This window comes from Bubalus bubalis, chromosome 2 (genome assembly GCF_019923935.1).
Source record: "Bubalus bubalis isolate 160015118507 breed Murrah chromosome 2, NDDB_SH_1, whole genome shotgun sequence".
NCBI lineage: Eukaryota > Metazoa > Chordata > Mammalia > Artiodactyla > Bovidae > Bubalus > Bubalus bubalis.
In genome coordinates, this window is record NC_059158.1 from 149,268,860 (window position 1) to 149,289,015 (window position 20,156).

General features: G+C 40.2%; 1 protein-coding gene and 1 non-coding gene across 2 annotated transcripts in view; one reads left to right on the forward strand and one right to left on the reverse strand.

Moving 5' to 3' along the window:
- Positions 1-350: 350 nt before the first annotated feature.
- On the reverse strand, positions 351-456 carry LOC112583173. The gene has a single exon (XR_003107516.2). It is a non-coding gene; the product is annotated as a U6 spliceosomal RNA (small nuclear RNA).
- A 639-nt stretch (positions 457-1,095) lies between these two features.
- The window catches only part of LOC102395555 (gamma-crystallin F), a 28,345-nt gene continuing 9,284 nt past the window's right edge, over positions 1,096-20,156 (forward strand). The window contains exons 1-2 of the mRNA XM_045162105.1: positions 1,096-1,163; positions 1,369-1,547. Coding sequence (XP_045018040.1) covers positions 1,096-1,163; positions 1,369-1,547 — 247 coding nt within the window. The remainder of the gene's footprint in view (positions 1,164-1,368; positions 1,548-20,156) is intronic.

The window sequence follows — 20,156 nt, forward strand, 5'->3', positions numbered from 1 at the left end:
GTGAAAAATACTGTTGATAGTTTGATAGGGATTGCACTGAATCTGTAGGTGGCTTTGGGTAGTATGGTCATTTTCACAATATTGATTCTTCTAATCCTAGAACATGATATATCTTTCCATATGTTTATGCCATCTTTAATTTCTTTCATTAGTGTTTTGTAGTTTTCTACATACAAATCTTTTGCCTCTTTAGGTAAATTTATTCCTAAATATTTTATCCTTTCTGTTGCAATGGTGAATGGGATTGTTTCTTTAATTTCTCTTTCTGACTTTCATTTTTAGCATATAGGAGTGCAAGGGATTTCTGCATATTAATTTTTTATCCTGAAAATGTGCTTTATTCATTGATTACAAATATGGAACACTTCATGAATTTGTCTGTCATCCTTGCGCAGGGGCCTTGCTAATCTTCTCTGTATTATTCCAATTTTAGTATATGTACTGTGAAGCAAGCACCCCAGAGAGTTCTATGTGTGAAGATTTTACTGGAGGAAATTCCTGTGGGAAAGTGAAACAGTTTAAGCTTCCACAGGCAGTTCAAGGCCCTTTAAGGAGGAGGTGAACATTCTCTCATACTTTCTTTAAGCCTTGTGCAACATGTATCTTACCCAAGAACTGGCCTTTCTTTAGGTCCAGAACTAATGATCATACAGCACCCTGTCTTACTATGGAAATGCTATTCTTAGGCTATGTGTTAATGATTATAATTGTAACAAATCTTGCTTGGGAACCTGTTTCTCAAGACTTGTACCCCTGATTACACAGCAACAGTATATCTACCCCAGAGATGTTGCCCAGAAAGTGTTCTCCCAGGTTAATCTTGTGCCAAAGTTATCTCAGGATGTGTGCCTTGGGAAAGTGTCTGGTGGAACTCTTACAATCTTGAAGTATTCTTTTTATCTATTTTCAGCAGCTAGTTGAAAAGTATATAAGGCCCCGCTTAAACTAGTGAGATGGGTACTCTCCTGCCCCGTTCTGATGTCTATGTCAGGAGCTTTCTCTGTCCTGTCACTTTAAATAAAAATTTTCACACAAAGCTCTGAGTGACTGAGACCTGTCTTTGGCCCCAGAGTTAAATCTTCTCCTTCAGAGACCATGAATCCGGTGGCACTGTTCACCATAAGCTATCATCTTGGGAGCTCATCCAGGATCTTCAAGACAAGGTAAGAATACTCAGAGCTGGGACTCTTTTGCTTTTTTACTGTAAAGTCTCTGCTTTTCTAACTCAGAAGCATATGGACCGAACTTCTTTTCCTGGTCTCTCTGACTTTTTTATAACTGCTTGGGGAATTAAAGCTACTAACCTAATGTACCAGATTCTAGACTTTCAGAGGACTTGCAATCCATGCTGTTATTATGTTTTTCTAGCCATACCCCCATTCCAAGTTTTACAGGACACTGCAGACAGGAACACATTAGAGAGCTAGCTGGAGCTGGAGCTCCAGGGACATCTCTCAGACTGGAAATCATCATCCTGACCCAAGAGACCCAGAAGCAAATTCTTGTCACGGCTATGCCTCCGGACTGTATGGATGGAAACATTGCTGGTGAGCATAAGATTCCTGAGGACACAAATCAGGGAACTCCGGATTTAGGCAGATTGGAAATGCACCAGACTTCTTCCCTTGGTAGTCCTAGCTCTTAGTGGACCAGAGAAAGCCCACCAGTGGCTCTTGTCTCAACTCCTTAGCTATTCATTTTGTACAATCTGCTGGACAGGAATAGAAAGGTTGACCTTGACACTCCAAGAACATGAAAGACTATTTTTTCCTCATAGGCCAGCCCTCCATCATCTCCTTTGTTATCACATAGACTCATGTGGCAACTCTCAGAAGGGATACCATGGGTTTTCCATTCATCCTTTTATGACTTGCCGCTTCTACTTGCAGTCAAAAATATGCTCAAGAATGTGCACAGGCACAAAAAAGATGGATGTTTTCCCTAGTGGTCTTAGCTTGGGAGACATTCTAGAAGGCTACTCTGCTCCACCGTGGTGGCACCAGAGAAAAAGGGGAAATCAAGACAAGGTTTTAATGGTGAGGAACTGGACATCAATCTGGGATGCCATCAGGTCTACCCCTGGTGCATCTCCACCCCGCCTCGGTGGTAGAACGGGGAGGGATGATAGTGAGACACCTGTGTCAGTAAGAGAAAAGTTAACTCCAGCCAGGGAAGGAAGCTTAGGTGGAAGACCTGTCTCCACCCTCATCTAGAGCAGGGAGGGATGCCTCCGGTAGAAAAAAAGGTATGGCACTGGGTGCTGCTTTTTTCTCTCTTAAAGATGGGAGCTAGCAGTTCCAGAACCACTCCTTTGAGTTGTATCTTGAAAACCTGCTACCTGCTAAGTCACTTCAGTCGTGTCCGACTCTGTGCGACCCCATAGATGGCAGCCCACCAGGCTCCCCCCATCCCTGGGATTCTCCAGGCAAGAACACTGGAGTGGGTTGCCATTTAAATTTAATCCCCAAAGCCTAAAAAGTCCCTTATATACAGTCTTTCTTTGCTTTAAAAGAAGACCTCACCTGCTCGGAGAGGACAATCTCTGCTGGGACAGCTTCTTATCAGTCTGTCTACCCCTGTCATCAGAGCCAATTCAAACTCTCTTGGGTTTAAAATTTTATCTATGAAACTATGACTACAAAAAGGAGAGATGACATTTTTTGACACTGAATGGCCATGACATTCTTTAGACTCCTGAGAAAACTGGTTAAAATGAAATTTTTGAAACTGCAAAATTGGTTCTTTTTGCACAATTTCCTTGTGAAATTAGGAAAAAGCTGGCTTGCTGAAATACTTTTTTTGGAGCTCTACTTCTGCTTGAGAAACAAAAACATGCCTGGGAAAAAAATCTGAAGTTAACGCTTATCATGTCCTTGAGATACACAGCCCATTCTGTCTGGGACTCCACCATGAGCAAACTGGTAGAACTTCAAGCCAAGAGAAAGAAAAAAAGGGCAAAGAGACAGTTTAAATTTCAAGTGGAAAACTGTGAGGTCTCTGTCTGTCCAGATTTATGTGTGTCTCAGTGTGTCGCTGTCCTTGGATAAAATTGCTAAAGGCTAATTAGTGACTGAGCTCTATTTAATTGGTCTAAAGAAAAGTAAGTGCTTAAAAATCAAATAGTTCTAAATTCAACAAAATTAAAATGAATTGCAGGCATATATGAACTGGGAGATAGTCACTATTGAATTGCTATCTGGTATTGATGTTTGTTTATTGATTTAATTAACACATTGTGAAGATACTTTTACAAATGACATAATTTTGGGTGATTTATATTTACCAGTCTACAAAATGATGATACAAAGTACAGTTCATGGTTGCAATAAAGAATGGGATTACATTTTATTAAGGAAAAAGAAAGTAAGTCTAAACTAACAGGTAATTGTTTCTAAATGGGCAAATGGAGTGTTAAATACAGAAAGTGTAAAAAAAAAAAAAAAGGGCTTGTGACAAGTGGAAGAGAGTTTTGTGCATGGTACAAGTTTCTTAAGGCTTTAAACTGCCTTTGAACTCTTTGTTTGTTACTTTGACTTAGTGAATAACCATTGTTTCACAGTGAATATAAGCTGGAACCAAACTGGAATTTGGTTTTTGCTCCCTATTAAAAGAACAAAGTTTTCTGGAAATATGGTTTTTGATAACAGATTATGGCATTCATAGACAAAGCTTGTTCTGCTTCTACAAAAATTAACCCTTCATCAGGGAATTTAAAATAGATAAACAATGGCTATAAACCAAACAGTTGGGGCTATGGGAAATCCAAGATGGCCGCGTGGCTTTTCCTGGCTCCCTGACAAACTTAATTTTATTTGATAAGAGAAAGCCTTTTCTGGCTTCAGGGTTAATGTCTCACAGTGGATTAAAAAAATTGTTAAAATGTGTCCTCTACAACCTCCAGTTACTGGAGCATGCACTTTGCTGGACAGGTCGTACAGACGTTGGCAAAAAAACTTCATGAGTTTCTTGGAGACTATTGCTTTCACTGGCATCCTCTGTTGTTAGGCAAGGATGGCAAACAAAGGGATTGGTTGCATGAGATTAAATAGAATTCTAAATATGATTATAATTTTCATGATTTTTTTTTCTGACATATCACTTTGTTTTCAGATATAAAGAAGCTGTTCTCAAGTCACTGATGGTTTAAAACAATTTAGTGATTTACACCTGTGGGTAAAATTAAAACTTTTTTTCTCTCTGCCTCATCCCTTTAGAAATTGGAGACATTTGGGTTCTGAACAGCCTCATCAAAGTAAAAAAGACTGTATCCAGACATATACAGAAATCTCAGAGTATACTGGGGAGCTCTAAAAGAGAAATCTACCCAACTGATGTCAGGCCTATGCCACCTAATATGTTTCACTGAATATCAAGTTCCAGTTTTGTTAATTAAGGTCTGTGTTTACTAAGGCTCACTTCTTAGATAGTTTCTTGTGGTTATGTTTCATTGCTAAGATGTTTAATTAAGTTATTAAAAAGGACACTCTGAGTTTGTTTATAAGCTTATCTCAATAACCAGTCTTTGAATAAAGATTAGATGCTCCAGATTCTATAACCAGGAGATTAACAGCAGGATGCAGTCATTTAACAAACTGAGTCAGATGACCTGGAGATGTCACTGGGCTATACCTAATGGAAGTTCTTGACTTCTTATGATTTTACTATTACTGCTAACTATAGTGTTGTCTGTATTGCCTGTTTCAAGAAGTGTCAATTACATTATCAACTGGGTGACTGAGCCACTGATATGATGATGGTGTACAGTTCCTTATGAAATCCGTAGTTATAATGGTATGACTCTATATATGAGAAGAAGCAACAAGAGGGAATATTTTCCTGGACCAAGAGACTAGTGATACAGGTGTGGTCCAGAGACTTTTGCTACTCACAGGGCCTAGTCCAATAACAGCACATAGAGTGGCCTATCAGTGAAATCTTCAACAGACCTGGGAATGAGCCTTCCCAGCACTGTGGGACATGATGGTCATGAAATGCCCCCCAAACCATGGTCAAACTGATGGCTATAAAGGGGCCCTGCTCTGGTAACTTGCACTTGCTGCCTGTCTTTACAAAGATTAACTCATGGACACTACAGCTGCTGACCTTCAACATCCCCTGAAAGGAGTTTAGGGTGAAAATCAGAAATTAGACACTCACTCTGTGCTCTGGTGGCTCTGGTGACTTCCCTGGTGGCTCAGATGGTAAAGCGTCTGCCTACAATGCAGGAGACCCAGGTTTAATCCCTGGGTCAGGAAGATCCTCTGGAGAAGGAACTGGCAACCCACTCCAGTACTCTTGCCTGGAAAATCCCATGGACAGAGGAGCACAGTAGGCTCCTACAGTCCATGGGGTCGCAAAGAGTAGGACACGACTGAGCAACTTCACTCTCTCTCACTCTCTGTGTTCTGAAAAAAAAAAAAAAAAAAAGGACAAACAGGCCTTTGGACAGTTAGATAGTTTCAGGTAAAATTTTTCTTTGAGTCCTAATTCTTGCATCTTCAAATATCTAGAAAAACACTAAAATTGTTAATGGTGACTACTACATTGGCTTATATATTAAAACCACAGTAAAGAGACTAAAGCTACTTAGACAAACAGACCATTGGCTACCTGGCTATAAGTCTCTCTAAAACAGCTGTCTATATTGGGGTTCAGACTCATTCTTCTAAAAGGAAATGGTAAGGTTTATTTTGTCTGTTAAGGTTCAGGTTGGCATTCTTTCAACTACTTCTAACTGAGTTTGTTATACCTACATTCAAAATGTATATAAACATGCCAAATGGCCCCATTCTTATAAACAGGGCAGCCCAAGCATTGACTCTGTCTAGACCAGGATTACTACAAAATGTGACCTGATTCTTATTCTTGGTTGGACCCCTGACTATAATAATTCCTTTACTGATTTTTGGTCTCTGCATTTTTAATCTATTTGTTTAGTTTGTTCTTTCTAAAGGATACAACGGTTTCCCAGACAAAGTAATGGTGATGCAGAGATTCTGGTTACTCTTCAAAATGGACTCCCCGACACGACTGAGCGACTTCACTTTGACTTTTCACTTTCATGCATTGGAGGAGGAAATGGCAACCCACTCCAGTGTTCTTGCCTGGAGAATCTCATAGACAGAGGAGCCTGGTGGGCTGCTGTCTATGGGGTCGCACAGAGTCGGACACGACTGAAGCGACTTAGCAGCAGCAGATGTTCCACTCTGGTCGTAGACACAATTTTGGTTTATAAGCTCTCCTTGGTGGAAAACTATCTTGACTTTTGTAACTGTAATCATATTATTCTTACTGTTTGCTCCTCATATCTATAACTGTATAATGAATTTTGTATCTAAGAGGCTTGAGGCATTTAAGTTACAAATGATTGTTCAAGCTCCTATGATTACCACAGGCTTTTCCAACTATTACTTGGGGCCTCTGGATCAGAGATCCTCAGTATGAGGGTAAGGAGAATATGGTGCCCTCAGCAATTTAGGGTCTGCGCGCCTTACCAGCAGGAAGAAGTTACAGAAAGATTTCTCCGCCCCCTTTCCTGGCAACCATATTCTCCTAAAAGAAAAAGGGTGGAATGAAAGAGCTAAAGCTAAAGGCAGTCCAAGGCCCTTTAAGGAGGAGGTGAACATTCTCTCATACTTTCTTTAAGCCTTGTACAACAATGTATCTTACCCAAGAACTGGCCTTTCTTTAGGTCCAGAACTAATGATCACATAGCACAGTGTCTTACTCCTGGAAATGCTTTTCTTAGGCTATGTGTTAATGATTATAATTGTAACAAATCTTGCCTGGGAACCTGTTTCTCAAGACTTGTACCCTTGATTACACAGCAACAGTATATCTACCCCAGAGATGTTGCCCAGAAAGTGTTCTCCCAGGCTAATCTTGTGCCAAAGTTATCTCAGGATGTGTTCCTTGGGAAAGGGTCTGGTGGAACTTTTACAACCTTGAAGTATTCTTTTTATCTATTTTCAGCAGCTAGTTGAAAACTATATAAGACCCGTTTGAATTAGTGAAGTGGGTACTCTCCTACCCTCTTCTGATATCTATGTCAGAAGCTTTCTCTGTCCTGTCACTTTAAATAAAAATTTTCACACAAAGCTCTGAGTGACTGAGACCTGTCTTTTGTCCTGGGATTAAATTTTCTCCTTCAGAGACCACGAATCTGGCGGCACTGTTCACTGTTCACTGTAAGCTATCAAAAGAAGATAGAGAAGGGAGTGAAAAAAGATTGGAGAGCTATCAGATTGTGGAACAAAGTCTGAACCTGAGTGAAGGAGATGAAGAGGGAAAGATGGGAGCATGTAGCTCTTACACCACAGTGAAATCTAAGGAAGTTTTAACAAGACCATTGGGGAGTCCATGAGCCAAATTCAGTCATCAGATGAGTCCCATGCCTCCAACAATAGGCCTGCCTGACTATCCCTGCTGCTGTCAGTCATCAGAAAGTAGTGATTAATTTCAGGGTAGCAGCTGGGCCCTTGGCCAATGACTCTTTCAGCAGTTGGGGGTCTGCAAGGCATATTGTCATGACAGTCATAGGATTCCTATGAAATTCACACATTTGATATTTAAGATATGTATTTTTTGAGAATTATACCTCATATACTTTATGGAAATCATATATTGCCAACATTTCTGATGTTTTTCAGGAGGGAAGATGAGTCCCTGCCAATATTCCACTGAAGAAACTAATAAAATACTGTGCAAGACATATGACTAAACATGAAATACAATATCTGCAAAGTGGCTTCTCTTGCTTTTCTTTTCTTTCATCAGTTCAGTTCAGTTCAGTTGCTCAGTCATGTCCGACTCTTTGCAACCCCATGAATTGTAGCACGCCAGGCCTCCCTGTCCATCACCATCTCCCAGAGTTCACTCAAACTCACGTCCATCGAGTCAGTGATGCCATCCAGCCATCTCATCCTCTGTCGTCCCCTTCTCCTCTTGCCCCCAATCCCTCCCAGCATCAGAGTCTTTTCCAATGAGTCAACCCTTTGCATGAGGTGGCCAAAGTATTGGAGTTTCAGCTTTAGCATCATTCCTTCCAAAGAAATCCCAGGGCTGATCTCCTTTAGAATGGACTGGTTGGATCTCCTTGCAGTCCAAGGGACTCTCAAGAGTCTTCTCCAACACCACAGTTCAAAAGCATCAATTCTTCAGTGCTCAGCTTTCTTCACAGTCCAACTCTTTCATAGTGATTTCCAAAAGGGAAGGGTTCATGCCTGAGTCTGCATGTTTGCCACAACCCACAACCAAAAAAGAGAATGAAAAAATGGTGATCCACAGTCGTGGTTCTGTCACACACACGTGGTGAAACACTGGAAATGTTACGTCACCTGGGCTTTAGGTTTCTCCTTATTGAAATGCTATGGCTGGATTAGATTATCTCTGAGCTCTCTTTCAGCTCAGAAATGTTGAGTGTTGAATGCTCTCCACTGAAATATCAAATAATAGCTCAAGAAGCTAACATATGGATTCAATGTACTTATAATTTGGAGAAGTACCAAACATTTTGTTAAAATATGTAGAGGAAATTAAGCATATTGCCTTAATGATCCATGAAACCCACATGATTGTGTAGGGTCTGGGCAGGAAATCAGTCATAGAAATGGTTGCCTTAGCTGACATATGTTCCAGAGTTAAGGCTGTTCCAGACCTGAGCCGCACAGCAAGGAACCACAAGTTCCTATCAACTGAGGGTCTTGTTGAATGTGTGCAGGCTACACTGTCCTTCAGTCTCTGATCTGCTAGATTAAACCTAAAAATAATCATTCTCAGACTATGAAGCAAATAGAAAGGGTGTTTTGATGTTTTTGATGGAACAGATTTTAAAAATATGCCCCACATTTGAAGATTTTTGCCTGATGCATTTTGGATCTAAAATGGGTAGTTGGTTCTGAAGCTGTTCTGACTTTTTCCATGAATTAACTGGCTGAAGAGAGAAGGATTTCAGGTTCCAAGAAGTTTTCTTAGATAAAGAAATTTTTATAAAATCATCCTGAATCCACATTTGGAGGTCTATAGCTATTTTAATTCACCAAACTTGATCAAAATACAGTAGGCTTTAATTAAATCAAAACACTATTACAATTATGTTTTAAATGTTAGAAATCAACAAAATGTAATTTCTCAGAGAAATAAATTCTTCAGAGGAGAACTAAATAATGCACAAATAATGGCAATCAGAAGTAACAGACCTAATGATGGCCAAGATTTATTCTTGGAAAATTGACATGCTTTAAGAGCATACTACCTAAAAGTTTTAGGCGCAGTCTCATAATATAACTTACTGATATGTGGAGTGGGAAATCTGATCAATATTCATAGCAAGAGTAAACACACCTTCATTATGAATTAGAGGAAGAATTGGCTCAATTAACTGGAGACAATAATTCATAAGGTATTTTTGATGTATCTTGTAATTCTACAACTAATGATGAAAATAAAGGACAACATTTAGTTAAGTCAGTTTCTGTGATAAAACATTATTTATTAAGGCAACAAAGATAATGGGGAACAAGCCTGAGATAATACCACTGAAAATCTTACCAAGAATTAGACTGAATATAATTTGATTAAAAGACCACTGAGAATCCCCAGGGAATTTGACTTTGGAGGCCAGTGGGATTTGATTACAGAACTACACAGTACTGGGGAAACAGATTCTTGGAGGGCACAAACAAAACCTTGTGCTCACCAGGACCCAGAAGAAAGGAGCAGTGACCCCAGAAAAGACTGACCCTAACTTGCTTGTGAGTGCTCAGGAGTCTCTGGCAGAGGCGTGGGTGACAGTGGCCGGCTGCAGGGTGGGGGGCACTATGTGCAAGGAGTGCCTGCACAGGACCTTTTGAAGGAGGTCGCCACTACCTTCATTACCTCCACCATAGTTTGGTCTCAGGTCAAACAACAAGGAGGGAACACAATCCCACCCATCAACAGAAAATTGGATTAAAGATTTACTGAGCTTGGCCTTGCCCATCAGAACAAGACCCAGTTTCCCCCACAGTCAGTCTCTGTCATCAGGAAGCCTCTTATTCTTATCTGTCAGAGGGAAGATAGAATGAAAATCACAATCACAGAAAACTAATCAAACTGATCACATGGACCACAGCCTTTCCTAACTCAATGAAACTATAAGCCATGCCATGTAGGGCCACTCAAGACTGACAGGTCATGGTGGAAAGTTCTGACAAAAACGTGGTCCACTGGAGAAGGGAATGGCAAAGCACATCACTATTCTTGCTTTGAGAACCTCATGAACAGTATGAAAAGGCAAAAAGATATGACACTGAAAGATAAACTTGTCAGGTCAGTAGGTGTCAAATATGCTACTGGAGAAGAGTGGAGAAATAACTCCAGAAAGAATGAAGAGATGGAGCCAAAGTGAAAACAAAGCCCAGTTGTGGATATGACTGGTGATGGAAGTAGAGTCTGATGCTATAAAGAACAATATTGCATAGGAACCTGGAATGTTAGGTCCATGAATCAAGGTAAATTGGAAGTAGTCAAACAGGAGATGGAAAGAGGGAACATTGACATTTTAGGAATAAGTGAACTAAAATGGACTGGAATGGGGGAATTAATGCAGATGACCATTATATCTACTACTGTGGGCAAGAATCTCTTAGAAGAAATGTAGTAGCCCTTATAGTCAACAAAAGAGTCTGAAATGCAGCACTTGGGTGAAATCTCAAAAACAACAGAATGATCTCTGTTCATTTCAAAGGCAAGCCATTCAATATCACAGCAATCCAAGTCTATGCCCCAACCAGTAATGCTGAAGAAGCTGAAGCTGAACGGTTCTATGAAAACCTACAAGACCTTCTAGAACTAAAACCCCCAAAAGATGTCCTTTTCATCACAAGGGACTGGAGTACAAAAGTAGGAAGTCAAATAACACCTGGAGTAACAGGCAAGTTTGGCTTGTAGTAGAAAATGAAGCAAGGCAAAGACTAACAGAGTTTTGCTAAAAGAAGGCACTGGTCATGGCAAACACCCTCTTCCAACAACACAGGAGAAGACTCGATACATGGACATCACCAGATGGAAAATAACAAAATCAGGTCAATTATATTTCTTGCAGCCAAAGATGGGGAAGCTCTATACAGTCAGTAAAAACAAGACCGGGAGCTGACTGTGGCTCAGATCATAAACTCCTTATTGATAAATTCAGACCGAAATTAAAGAAAGTAAGGAAAACCACTAGACCATTTAGATATCACCTAAATCAAATCCCTTATGATTATAGAGTGGAAGTGACAAATAGATTCAAAGGAGTAGATCTGATAGACAGAGTGCCTAAAGAACTATGGATGGAGGTTTGTGACATTGTACAGGAGGCAGAGATCAAGATCACCCCCGGGAAAAAGAAATGCAAAGAGGCAAAATGGCTACCTGAGGAAGCCTTAGAAATAACTGAGAAAAGAAAAGAAGCTAAAGGAAAAAGAGAAAAGGAAAGATACCCCCATTTGAATGCAGAGTTCCAATGAATAGTAAACAGAGATAAGAAAGCCTTCCTCAGTGATCAGTGCAAAGAAATAGAGGAAAACAATAGAATGGGAAAGCCTAGAGATCTCTTCAAGAAAATTAGAGATACCAAAGGAATATTTCATGAAAAGATGAGCACAATAAAGGACAAAATTGGTATGGACCTAACAAAAGAAGAAGATATTAAGATGAGGTGGCAAGAATACACAGAAAAACTGTACAAAAAAGATTTCCATGGCCCAGATAATCATGATGGTGTGATCACTGACCTAGAGCCAGACATCCTGGAACACAAGTTCAGGTGGGCCTTAGGAAGCATCACTATGAACAAAGATAGTGGAAGTGATGGAATTCCAGTTGAGTTATTTCAAATCCTAAAAAATGATGCTGTAAAAGTGTTGCATTCAATATGCCAGCAAATTTGGAAAACTCAGCAGTGGCCACAGGACTGGAAAAGGTGATTTTTCATTCCAATCCCAATTAAAGGCAATGCCAAAGAATGTTCAAACTACCGCACAATTGCACTCATCTCACATGCTAGCAAGTAATGCTCAAAATTCTCCAGGCCAAGCTTCAACAGTACATGAATGGTGAACTTCCAGGTGTTCAAGCCAGATTTAGGAAAGACAGAGGAACAGAGATAAAATTGCCAACATCCATTGGATCATTGAAAAAGGAAGAAAGATCCAGAAAAACATCTACTTCTGTTTTATTGACTATGCCAAAGTCTTTGACTGTGTGGATCACAACAAACTGGAAAATTCTTCAAGACATGGGAATATCAGACCACCTTACCTGCTTCCTGAGAAATCTTTATGCAGGTCAAGAAGCAACGATTAGAACTGGACATGGAACAACAGACTGGTTCCACATTGAGAAAGCAGTACGTCAAGGCTGTATATTGTCACCTTGCTTATTTAACTTATATGCAGAGTACATCATGCAAAATGCCAGGCTGGATGAAGCGCAAACAGGAATCAAGATTGCCAGGAGAAATATCAATAACCTCAGATATACAGATGACACCACCCTTACGGCAGAAAGTGAAGAACTAAAGAGCCTCTTGATGACAGTGAAAGAGGAGAGTGAAAAAGTTGGCTTACAACTCAACATTCAAGAAACTAAGAATATAGCATCTGCGTCCCCTCACTTCATGGCAAATAGAAGGGGAAACAATGGTAACAGTGACAGACTTTATTTTGGAGGGCTCCAAAATCACTGCAGATGGTGACTGCAGCCATGACATTAAAAGATGCTTGCTCCTTGGAAGAAAAGCTATGACCAACCTAGAAAGCATGTTAAAAAGCAGAGATATTACCTTGCCGAAAAAGGTCCATCAAATCAAAGGTGTGGTTTTTCAGTAGTCATGTATAGATGTGAGAGTTGCACTATAAAGAAAACTGAGCACCAAAGAATCGATGCTTTTGAACTGTGGTGTTGGAGAAGACTCTTGAGAGTCCCTTGGACTGCAAGGAGATCCAACCAGTCCATCCTAAAGGAAATCAGTCCTGAATATTCGTTGGAAGGACTGATGCCGAAGCTGAAACTACAATACTTTGGCCACCTGATGCAAAGAACTGACTGATTGTAAAAGATCCTGATGCTGGGAAAGATTGAAGGCAGGAGGAGAAGGAGATGACAGAGGATGAGATGGTTGGATGGCATCACCAACTCAATGGACATGAATTCGTTCAAGTTCCTGGAGTTTGTGATGGACAGGGGAACCTGGAATGCTGCAGTTCATGGGGTCACAAAGAGTCAGACACGACTGAGTGACTGAACTGAACTGAACTGAAAAGACAACAGACAAAAGACATTGCCAGCCGTCTCCTGTACCTGGTTGAAATACCTGTAATATTTCTTTAATACATTCAAAGCAATTAAGAAAACAAAAGGGCAGCTACCTGTTTTTCGGTGTTCACCAAAAGAGCCACCTTGTTCTTATCTGTCTTGGTCTTGTTATCAACAGACTTAATAAAGTTCTAATTTGAAGTAACTGGCCAGGAATTATGAAAGTGACCAAAAAGGAGAAGACCCAAGCCAGTGAATGATTATCATAGGCACTCACTCACCTAAAGTTAGAGTCTTTATAGAAACTGAAAGAAAGTGAATTTATATTCCAGCCTGTACTATCAAATATTAAGCTACTCTGAGATACATGGTAACTGGGTTCTAGACCTGACCCTGCTGTGAACTCAGTGGCACATGTCACTTAGGCCTTTTGGGTTCCAGCAGCATCTGTAAAAGTGAGAACCTCACACGTGGGAGCTCTTCCTTCTACCAATCACCCTATCTCTTTGACTCTAATACTTCAAGACCATCACCGTACAGTCCAGAGCACATATGCAGGAATAGTGGAACAGCTAATAGGAAAAACCAGCACTAACTCATCTAGCGTCTTAAGTCTCAGCCATTTTTAAAAAGACTTTTTCTTGATGTGGACCATTTTTAAAGTATTTATTGAATTTGTTACACTATTGCTTCTGTTTTATGCTTTTTTTGTGTGTGGGCACAAAACATGTGGGATCTTAGCATCTTGACCAGGGATTAGACCTGCAACCCCTGCACTGGAAGGCCAAGTTGTAACCACTGGACTACCTCAGGAGGAGGAGGACCTGAGGAGTCCCTCTCAGTGGTTTTTGTTGAAGAGTTTTTGCTAATCATCCACCTTTATGAGCTTTAGCCAGTTTTTCCTGCTAGGCAGTTCCTCATTTTATTTCTAAGCAGAACTACACATCAGAAACCTTTTTGTTGCAAACCAATGACCCTCGGGTTAACCAGCCTTCTGAGGTGTTTTGTTTGGTCCTAAAGAACTGTACTCAGCTTGAAAGGCAAGGTCACTGGGCAAGAGCTTTGTAGTACAGGCAGCTGCCCCCTTCTTGTACTGATGATTCACGCTTGACCTCTGTAGACCTGAATTTTCATCCCTTACACGGAGATAAGCTTTGCTTTTACATAAACCAGGAAAAGTACACTGATGCCAGAATATTTTTTAAAAAATTATTTTCAAATAATTAGTACTTTTCCCTTCTCCCTCAAAACTTCAGGGAACCATACGTGCTTAGCGACACAACACTAAGAAGGGACATACACACACACAGAGACTCAAACACACAAAAATAATTCTACTTCGATGATGTTATATAGAGTTTTGCAGTTAGAAAAATATCAAAAATAATCTCAATTTTTAGCCCATACATATGTTTTGGTTGTTTTGGTAAACAAAATCTTCTTTGAACTTAAAAAAGATGGAGAAAATGGGATAGAGACTGTTAACTGGAGGAGAACAAAATCTTTCTGAAGCTTCTGAATTGCCAAGGTCACCTTCTGGCTCCAAGTGAAAATCGTTCAGTTGTGTTCGACTCTTTGCTACCCCATGGACTATACAGTCCATGGAATTCTCCAGGCCAGAATACTGGAGAGGGTAGCTGTTCCCTTCTCCAGGGGATCTTTCCAACCCAGGGATTGAACCCAGGTCTCCTGCATTGCAGGTGGATTCTTTACCAGCTGAGCCACAAGGGAAGACCAAGAATACTGGAGTGGGTAGCCTATCCCTTAACCAGTGTATCTTCCTGACCCAGAAATTGAACCGGGGTCTCCTGCATTGCAGGAGGATTCTTTACCAACTGAGCTATCTGGGAAGCCCAGAATCCCTGATATCTGGCCCTGGAATCATGATATTACTATTATTCTCTTTGCTGAGCAGAAGTTTAGTCATGACTCTCTTAATTGTTTCCCTAAATTTCTACCCTTCACACCCACTTCTTGATTCTGAGTATTCTGCACACAGAGAACCTTTTTCTATGAAATGAGTTACTCCAAATTCTGTACACAATAGAGCTGCCTTAGTTCCTTTGAAAGTGAAAGTGAAGTAGCTCAGTCATGTCCAACTCTTTGTGACCCCATGTACTGTAGCCCACCAGGCTCCTCTGTCTATGGGATTTCCCAGGCAAGAATACTGGAGTAGGTTGCCATTGCCTTCTCCAGGGGATCTTTAGTTCCTTTACTTGGTTACAATTGTTCACTATAAGCTTGTGTCTGTGCAGATTTCAGGACTTAGATATCTTTGGGATTAATTTCCCTCCTTTCTGTGGAACCAGCACAGAGAAGTCTAAATGTTCTCCTGGGCTGATTAACTACTTTGGGAGCCCGGCATCTCAGAGTAGAAAGAGTTCTTAAAGGTCATGTAGTATAACCATTCATCAGACACTTAAACCTCATCTGTCATTTAATGTTGGTAGTTAAAATATGGCATGTTTATTTATCTTTACTGAAAAAGGACTGATGCTGAAGCTGAAACTCCAATACTTTGGCCACCTGATGCAAAGAACTGACTAATTAGAAAAGACCTTGATGTGGGGAAGGATTGAAGGCAGGAAGAGAAGGGGACGACAGAAGATGAGACAGTTGGATAGCATTACCGACTCAATGGACATGAGTCTGAGCAAGCTCTGAAAGCTGGTGATGGACAGGGAAGCCTGGCGTGCAATAGTCATGGGGTTGCAAAGAGTCAGACATGACTGAGTGACTGAACTGACTGAGTGACTGAAAAAGAATTCTCTCTGGTAAAGCATGCCACACCAGATCAAGGCAGCCTTGTTAAGTCTTACTGTGAGCTCACATCACTTCCTATTTCTACTCATATCGTCAGTTCTGTACTTATTGTGCCTAAAGTGACATTTCTTAATACATTTTGATGTCCCTGCATTACTGCCTGTTTCTGCACCCTAGAAATTTCTAATCCCTTCAAGTCATTGCTTCGCCAGTTTGATGGTTCTTTGGTAAATTTGGTCCAATCAATTTTTGCCAAAAAATAATGCCCAACTCAGGCTACTCAGGCAGCCCTAGCGATAAAGAACCCTCCTGCCAATGCAGGAGACATAAGAGACTCGGGTTTGATCCCTGGATCAGGAAGCTCCTCTGGAGGAGGGCATGGTAACCCACTCCAATATTATTGCCTGGAGAATCTCATGGACAGAGGAGCCTGTTGGGCTACAGTCCACATGGTCGCAGAGTCAGACATGACTGAAGCGACTTAGCATGCATGCACAATACCCAGTTCAGAATAGGACACTTTCTAAGACTTGAGTTCCTGGACAGAAATTCCAGCTTCGTCCTGGATGTACTAATATCTAAATCACATTTCTGGGCAAGGGCTCATCCTTAACAGTTCTGTAAAACACTGGGGGGATTAATGAAGCCAGACACAGCTGTTAAAGTTTCCTTCCTGGAGAAATTTACCTGAGATTCATATCTCTTTCCCTACTCTTCAAAACTGAACAAAACTATTAACAAAATGAAAATGAAAATCTGGTTCATTTATGTTTCAGGCTAAAAATTTTATTCAGTTTTTTTATACCTGCAATTTCTTCATTAATATTTAATTTAGATTTGAGTAATGTACTCGGTTTTATTTGTGTGTGTTGCAGATATTTTTATCTGCTGAAATGTTTTGATTATTATTATATATTCTATTCTAGCATTTTGTAGGAATGTCACTTCCATTTCCTACTCATTTTATCCCCATCCTCCCAGACTAGCCCAGAGCAGTTGTATGTGGAGATAGCGGACTAGGTTTTCAGGCTAATTTGGTTTCTTATTCTTAGTATACTCTTATGGCTCACAGCTACAGCCAGGTTGCAGTCAAACTGAACATGTGGAAGCTGGTGGAGTGCAGGATGGGCTGTACTAAGGAGACATGGGAGAATTCATGCTCTGCAGGTTCACAAAACTCACAATAAAAAAAGAATTCTAACTATGTATGTTGTGTATATCCTCAGTCATGTCTGACTCTTTGCAATCCCATGGACAGTGGCCCAGAAGGCTCTTCTGTCCATGGGGTTTCCCAAGCAAGAATACTGGAGTGGGTTGCCATTTCCTTCTCTAGGGGATCTTCCTGACCCAGGGATCGAACCCATGTCTTCCACATCCCCTGCATTAGTAAATGGATTCTTTACCATTACACTACCCAGGAAGCCTAACAATGCATGGTAACAGATGTTAATTAAACAATGTGGTGATCACATGCCAATAGTATATACAAAATATATTTCTTAATTTAAAAAAATAATTCAGGAAACCCAGTATCTTCAGAAAGCAGAGAGAAAGCAAAGAATCTACCCTCATATGATCTCAAACTCATCATCATATTAATCAGGTTGGGCCCTGAATAAATGACTTCTTCCCCCTCCCCCAGCCTGCCTCCATCTCCTGCCCACCCCCACCCCCACCTCAGCAAAAACATTTCCAGAAATGCTAGTACTCCCCTTCTGCCACCAGCTTATCAGGGGTTGAAAGTTGTGTGGCAGGAAAGTATCTTCATCTCTGTTCTAGCCTGTTCACAGATGATCTCATTTCATCTGCACAAAAGACCTGCAAAGCAGTTACTGTTAGTCTCATTTTCCAGATTAGGTAGTTGAGGTTCAGAAAGGTGAAAAAAATTATCCAGAATATTACAGCTACTAAGGTTATTAATAATGGTGCTCTCATGGGGTCATGTTCCACCTCCCTGGAAAGCTATGCTTTTTTTTTCTTCTAATTGCACTAAATTACCATGAATCCTATTTTTCTAAGAATATGTCCTTTATACAACAACGACAACAAAAAGGAAGCAGTATCACATGCTTCAAGGGAAAACAAAAACAAACAAACAAGACACAGTGAAATCTCTCACCCCAGATCAGGACGCTGCAAACTTTTTCTCTAAAGGGCTAGATAAATATTTTAGGCTTTGCTGAGTACGTGATCTCTGTGACACCTCTGAAACGCTGCCAAGGTGGGATGAAAGCAGCAATAGACAAGAAGGAAACAAATGAAAGCACCTGAAAAACATTAGTCACAAAAACACTTTTTACAAAGCTTTATTTACAGAAGCAGGTGTGAATTTGAACCTCTCCTGGGGATCCATACAGCCCGGAAGAACTGGGTTGCCCACAAAGACCTCTTTCCTCCCTGTCACCATGCTATGCGGCCATGCAAAAGCATGGGAGATCACCTTTTTAGGGGGGACAGGATATCTAATGTGATACATCTGATGAGAAGGGCCAATTCATCAGAAAAGTCCCTGATGCTGGCAAAGACTGAAAGCCAAAGGAGAAGAGGGCGTCAGAGGATGAGATGGTTGAATAGCATCACTGACTCAAGGGACATGAACTTGGGCAAACTCTGGGGGGTAGTGAGGGACAGGATGGCCTGTTGCGCTGCAGTGCATGGGGTCACAAAGAGTCAGACACGACTTAGTGACTCAACAACAACAGGATATCTGAAAGGTCTGACCTGTTTTGCACAAGTCAAGAGAAGCAAACGAGAATTTGCTTCTTCAGTTGTTCAATATGTGCTCTTCATAGATGGCAAACATATTTTCCAAACTTAACGTGAATTTTTTGACAGTTTTTTGAGGAAAACAACTAAATCAAGAATGAGCATAATGTTTTCTAGTTGATTTCAGTAGTACCTTACCCTAATGAGAAATTATGTGCATAACCGCAGGTAGTCTGAAGGTAAACTGCAGGTAATACCTTCATAGTATTTTGTCCCTGTCTTTTAGATAACTTTATTTTCCCTTATTCTTATTCTATTTTCAATTAAGCTTAACAAGGAAGAATAATTTGGGAGAAAAATAAAAATCATGAACTCTACTTTTTTATTTTCAATTTAGAAATCACATCTGTACAATGTTTTCACCCAGAACAAATACATTTTAAAAATAATTAATTAATACTGAGAGGAAAGACAGTGGAACAATAAGTAACTGTCATTGTGTGGCAGGTTGACATTTAAAAGATTTAAATTTAAAATTATATTTTTGAAAGAATATTATTTCTTTACTGTGTTAATTGAACTACCTCCAAGGAACAGCTCAAGGAAGACTCAAAATAAGTTTATCAATGTTTTCTAAAATATCCATGAATGTTATTAACTCTCTTTCCTTGTAATAGGCACAACCACACTTATAACAGACATAAGCCAGCAGTTATTCAATCTTGCTGTCTCTTAACAGATCAACAATGAATTAGGGCTCTTCTGGTGGCTCAGTGATAAAGAATCTGCCTGCCAATGCAGGAGACCTGGGTTCGATTCCTGGGTTGGAAGATTCCCTGGAGAAGGAAATGGCAACCCACTCCAGCATTTTTGCCTGGGAAATCCCATGGACAGAGGAGCCTGGTGGGCTACAGTGCATGGGGTCTCAAAGAGTCAGACACAACTGAGCGACTAAAGAACAGAAGAACAGAAATTCAGAAAATAAACAAGAATTACAAGTATACATTGATTTGATAATCCACAGCAGGAGACAATTACATAAAATCTATCTGGAGATGAACATCATTCTTTTCACAAAAACCACAGTTAAAATTCTTCCAAAATTATATAAGTTACACAAGAAGAATGGATGGCCATATTTTCCATTTTCCTAGAAAATTTTTAGTGTTTGATAGGCCAGCCAATGGAGATATTTCATGGAGGATTTTGGCAAGGGCCTAATTGAGTTTTTCTGGGGCTATCAGTTGACTCTTCTGGATTTTCCCAATCATCATCATAAACTTTTTAAACTGATTATTTTGTGATATTTTGTACACTTGCAAAGAAAATAATAAGCTCTCCATAGATATGTCTTCCAGTTTTACAAAGCATTTAAATTAACCAGCATATTTAGCTGTTAATCTACTAAA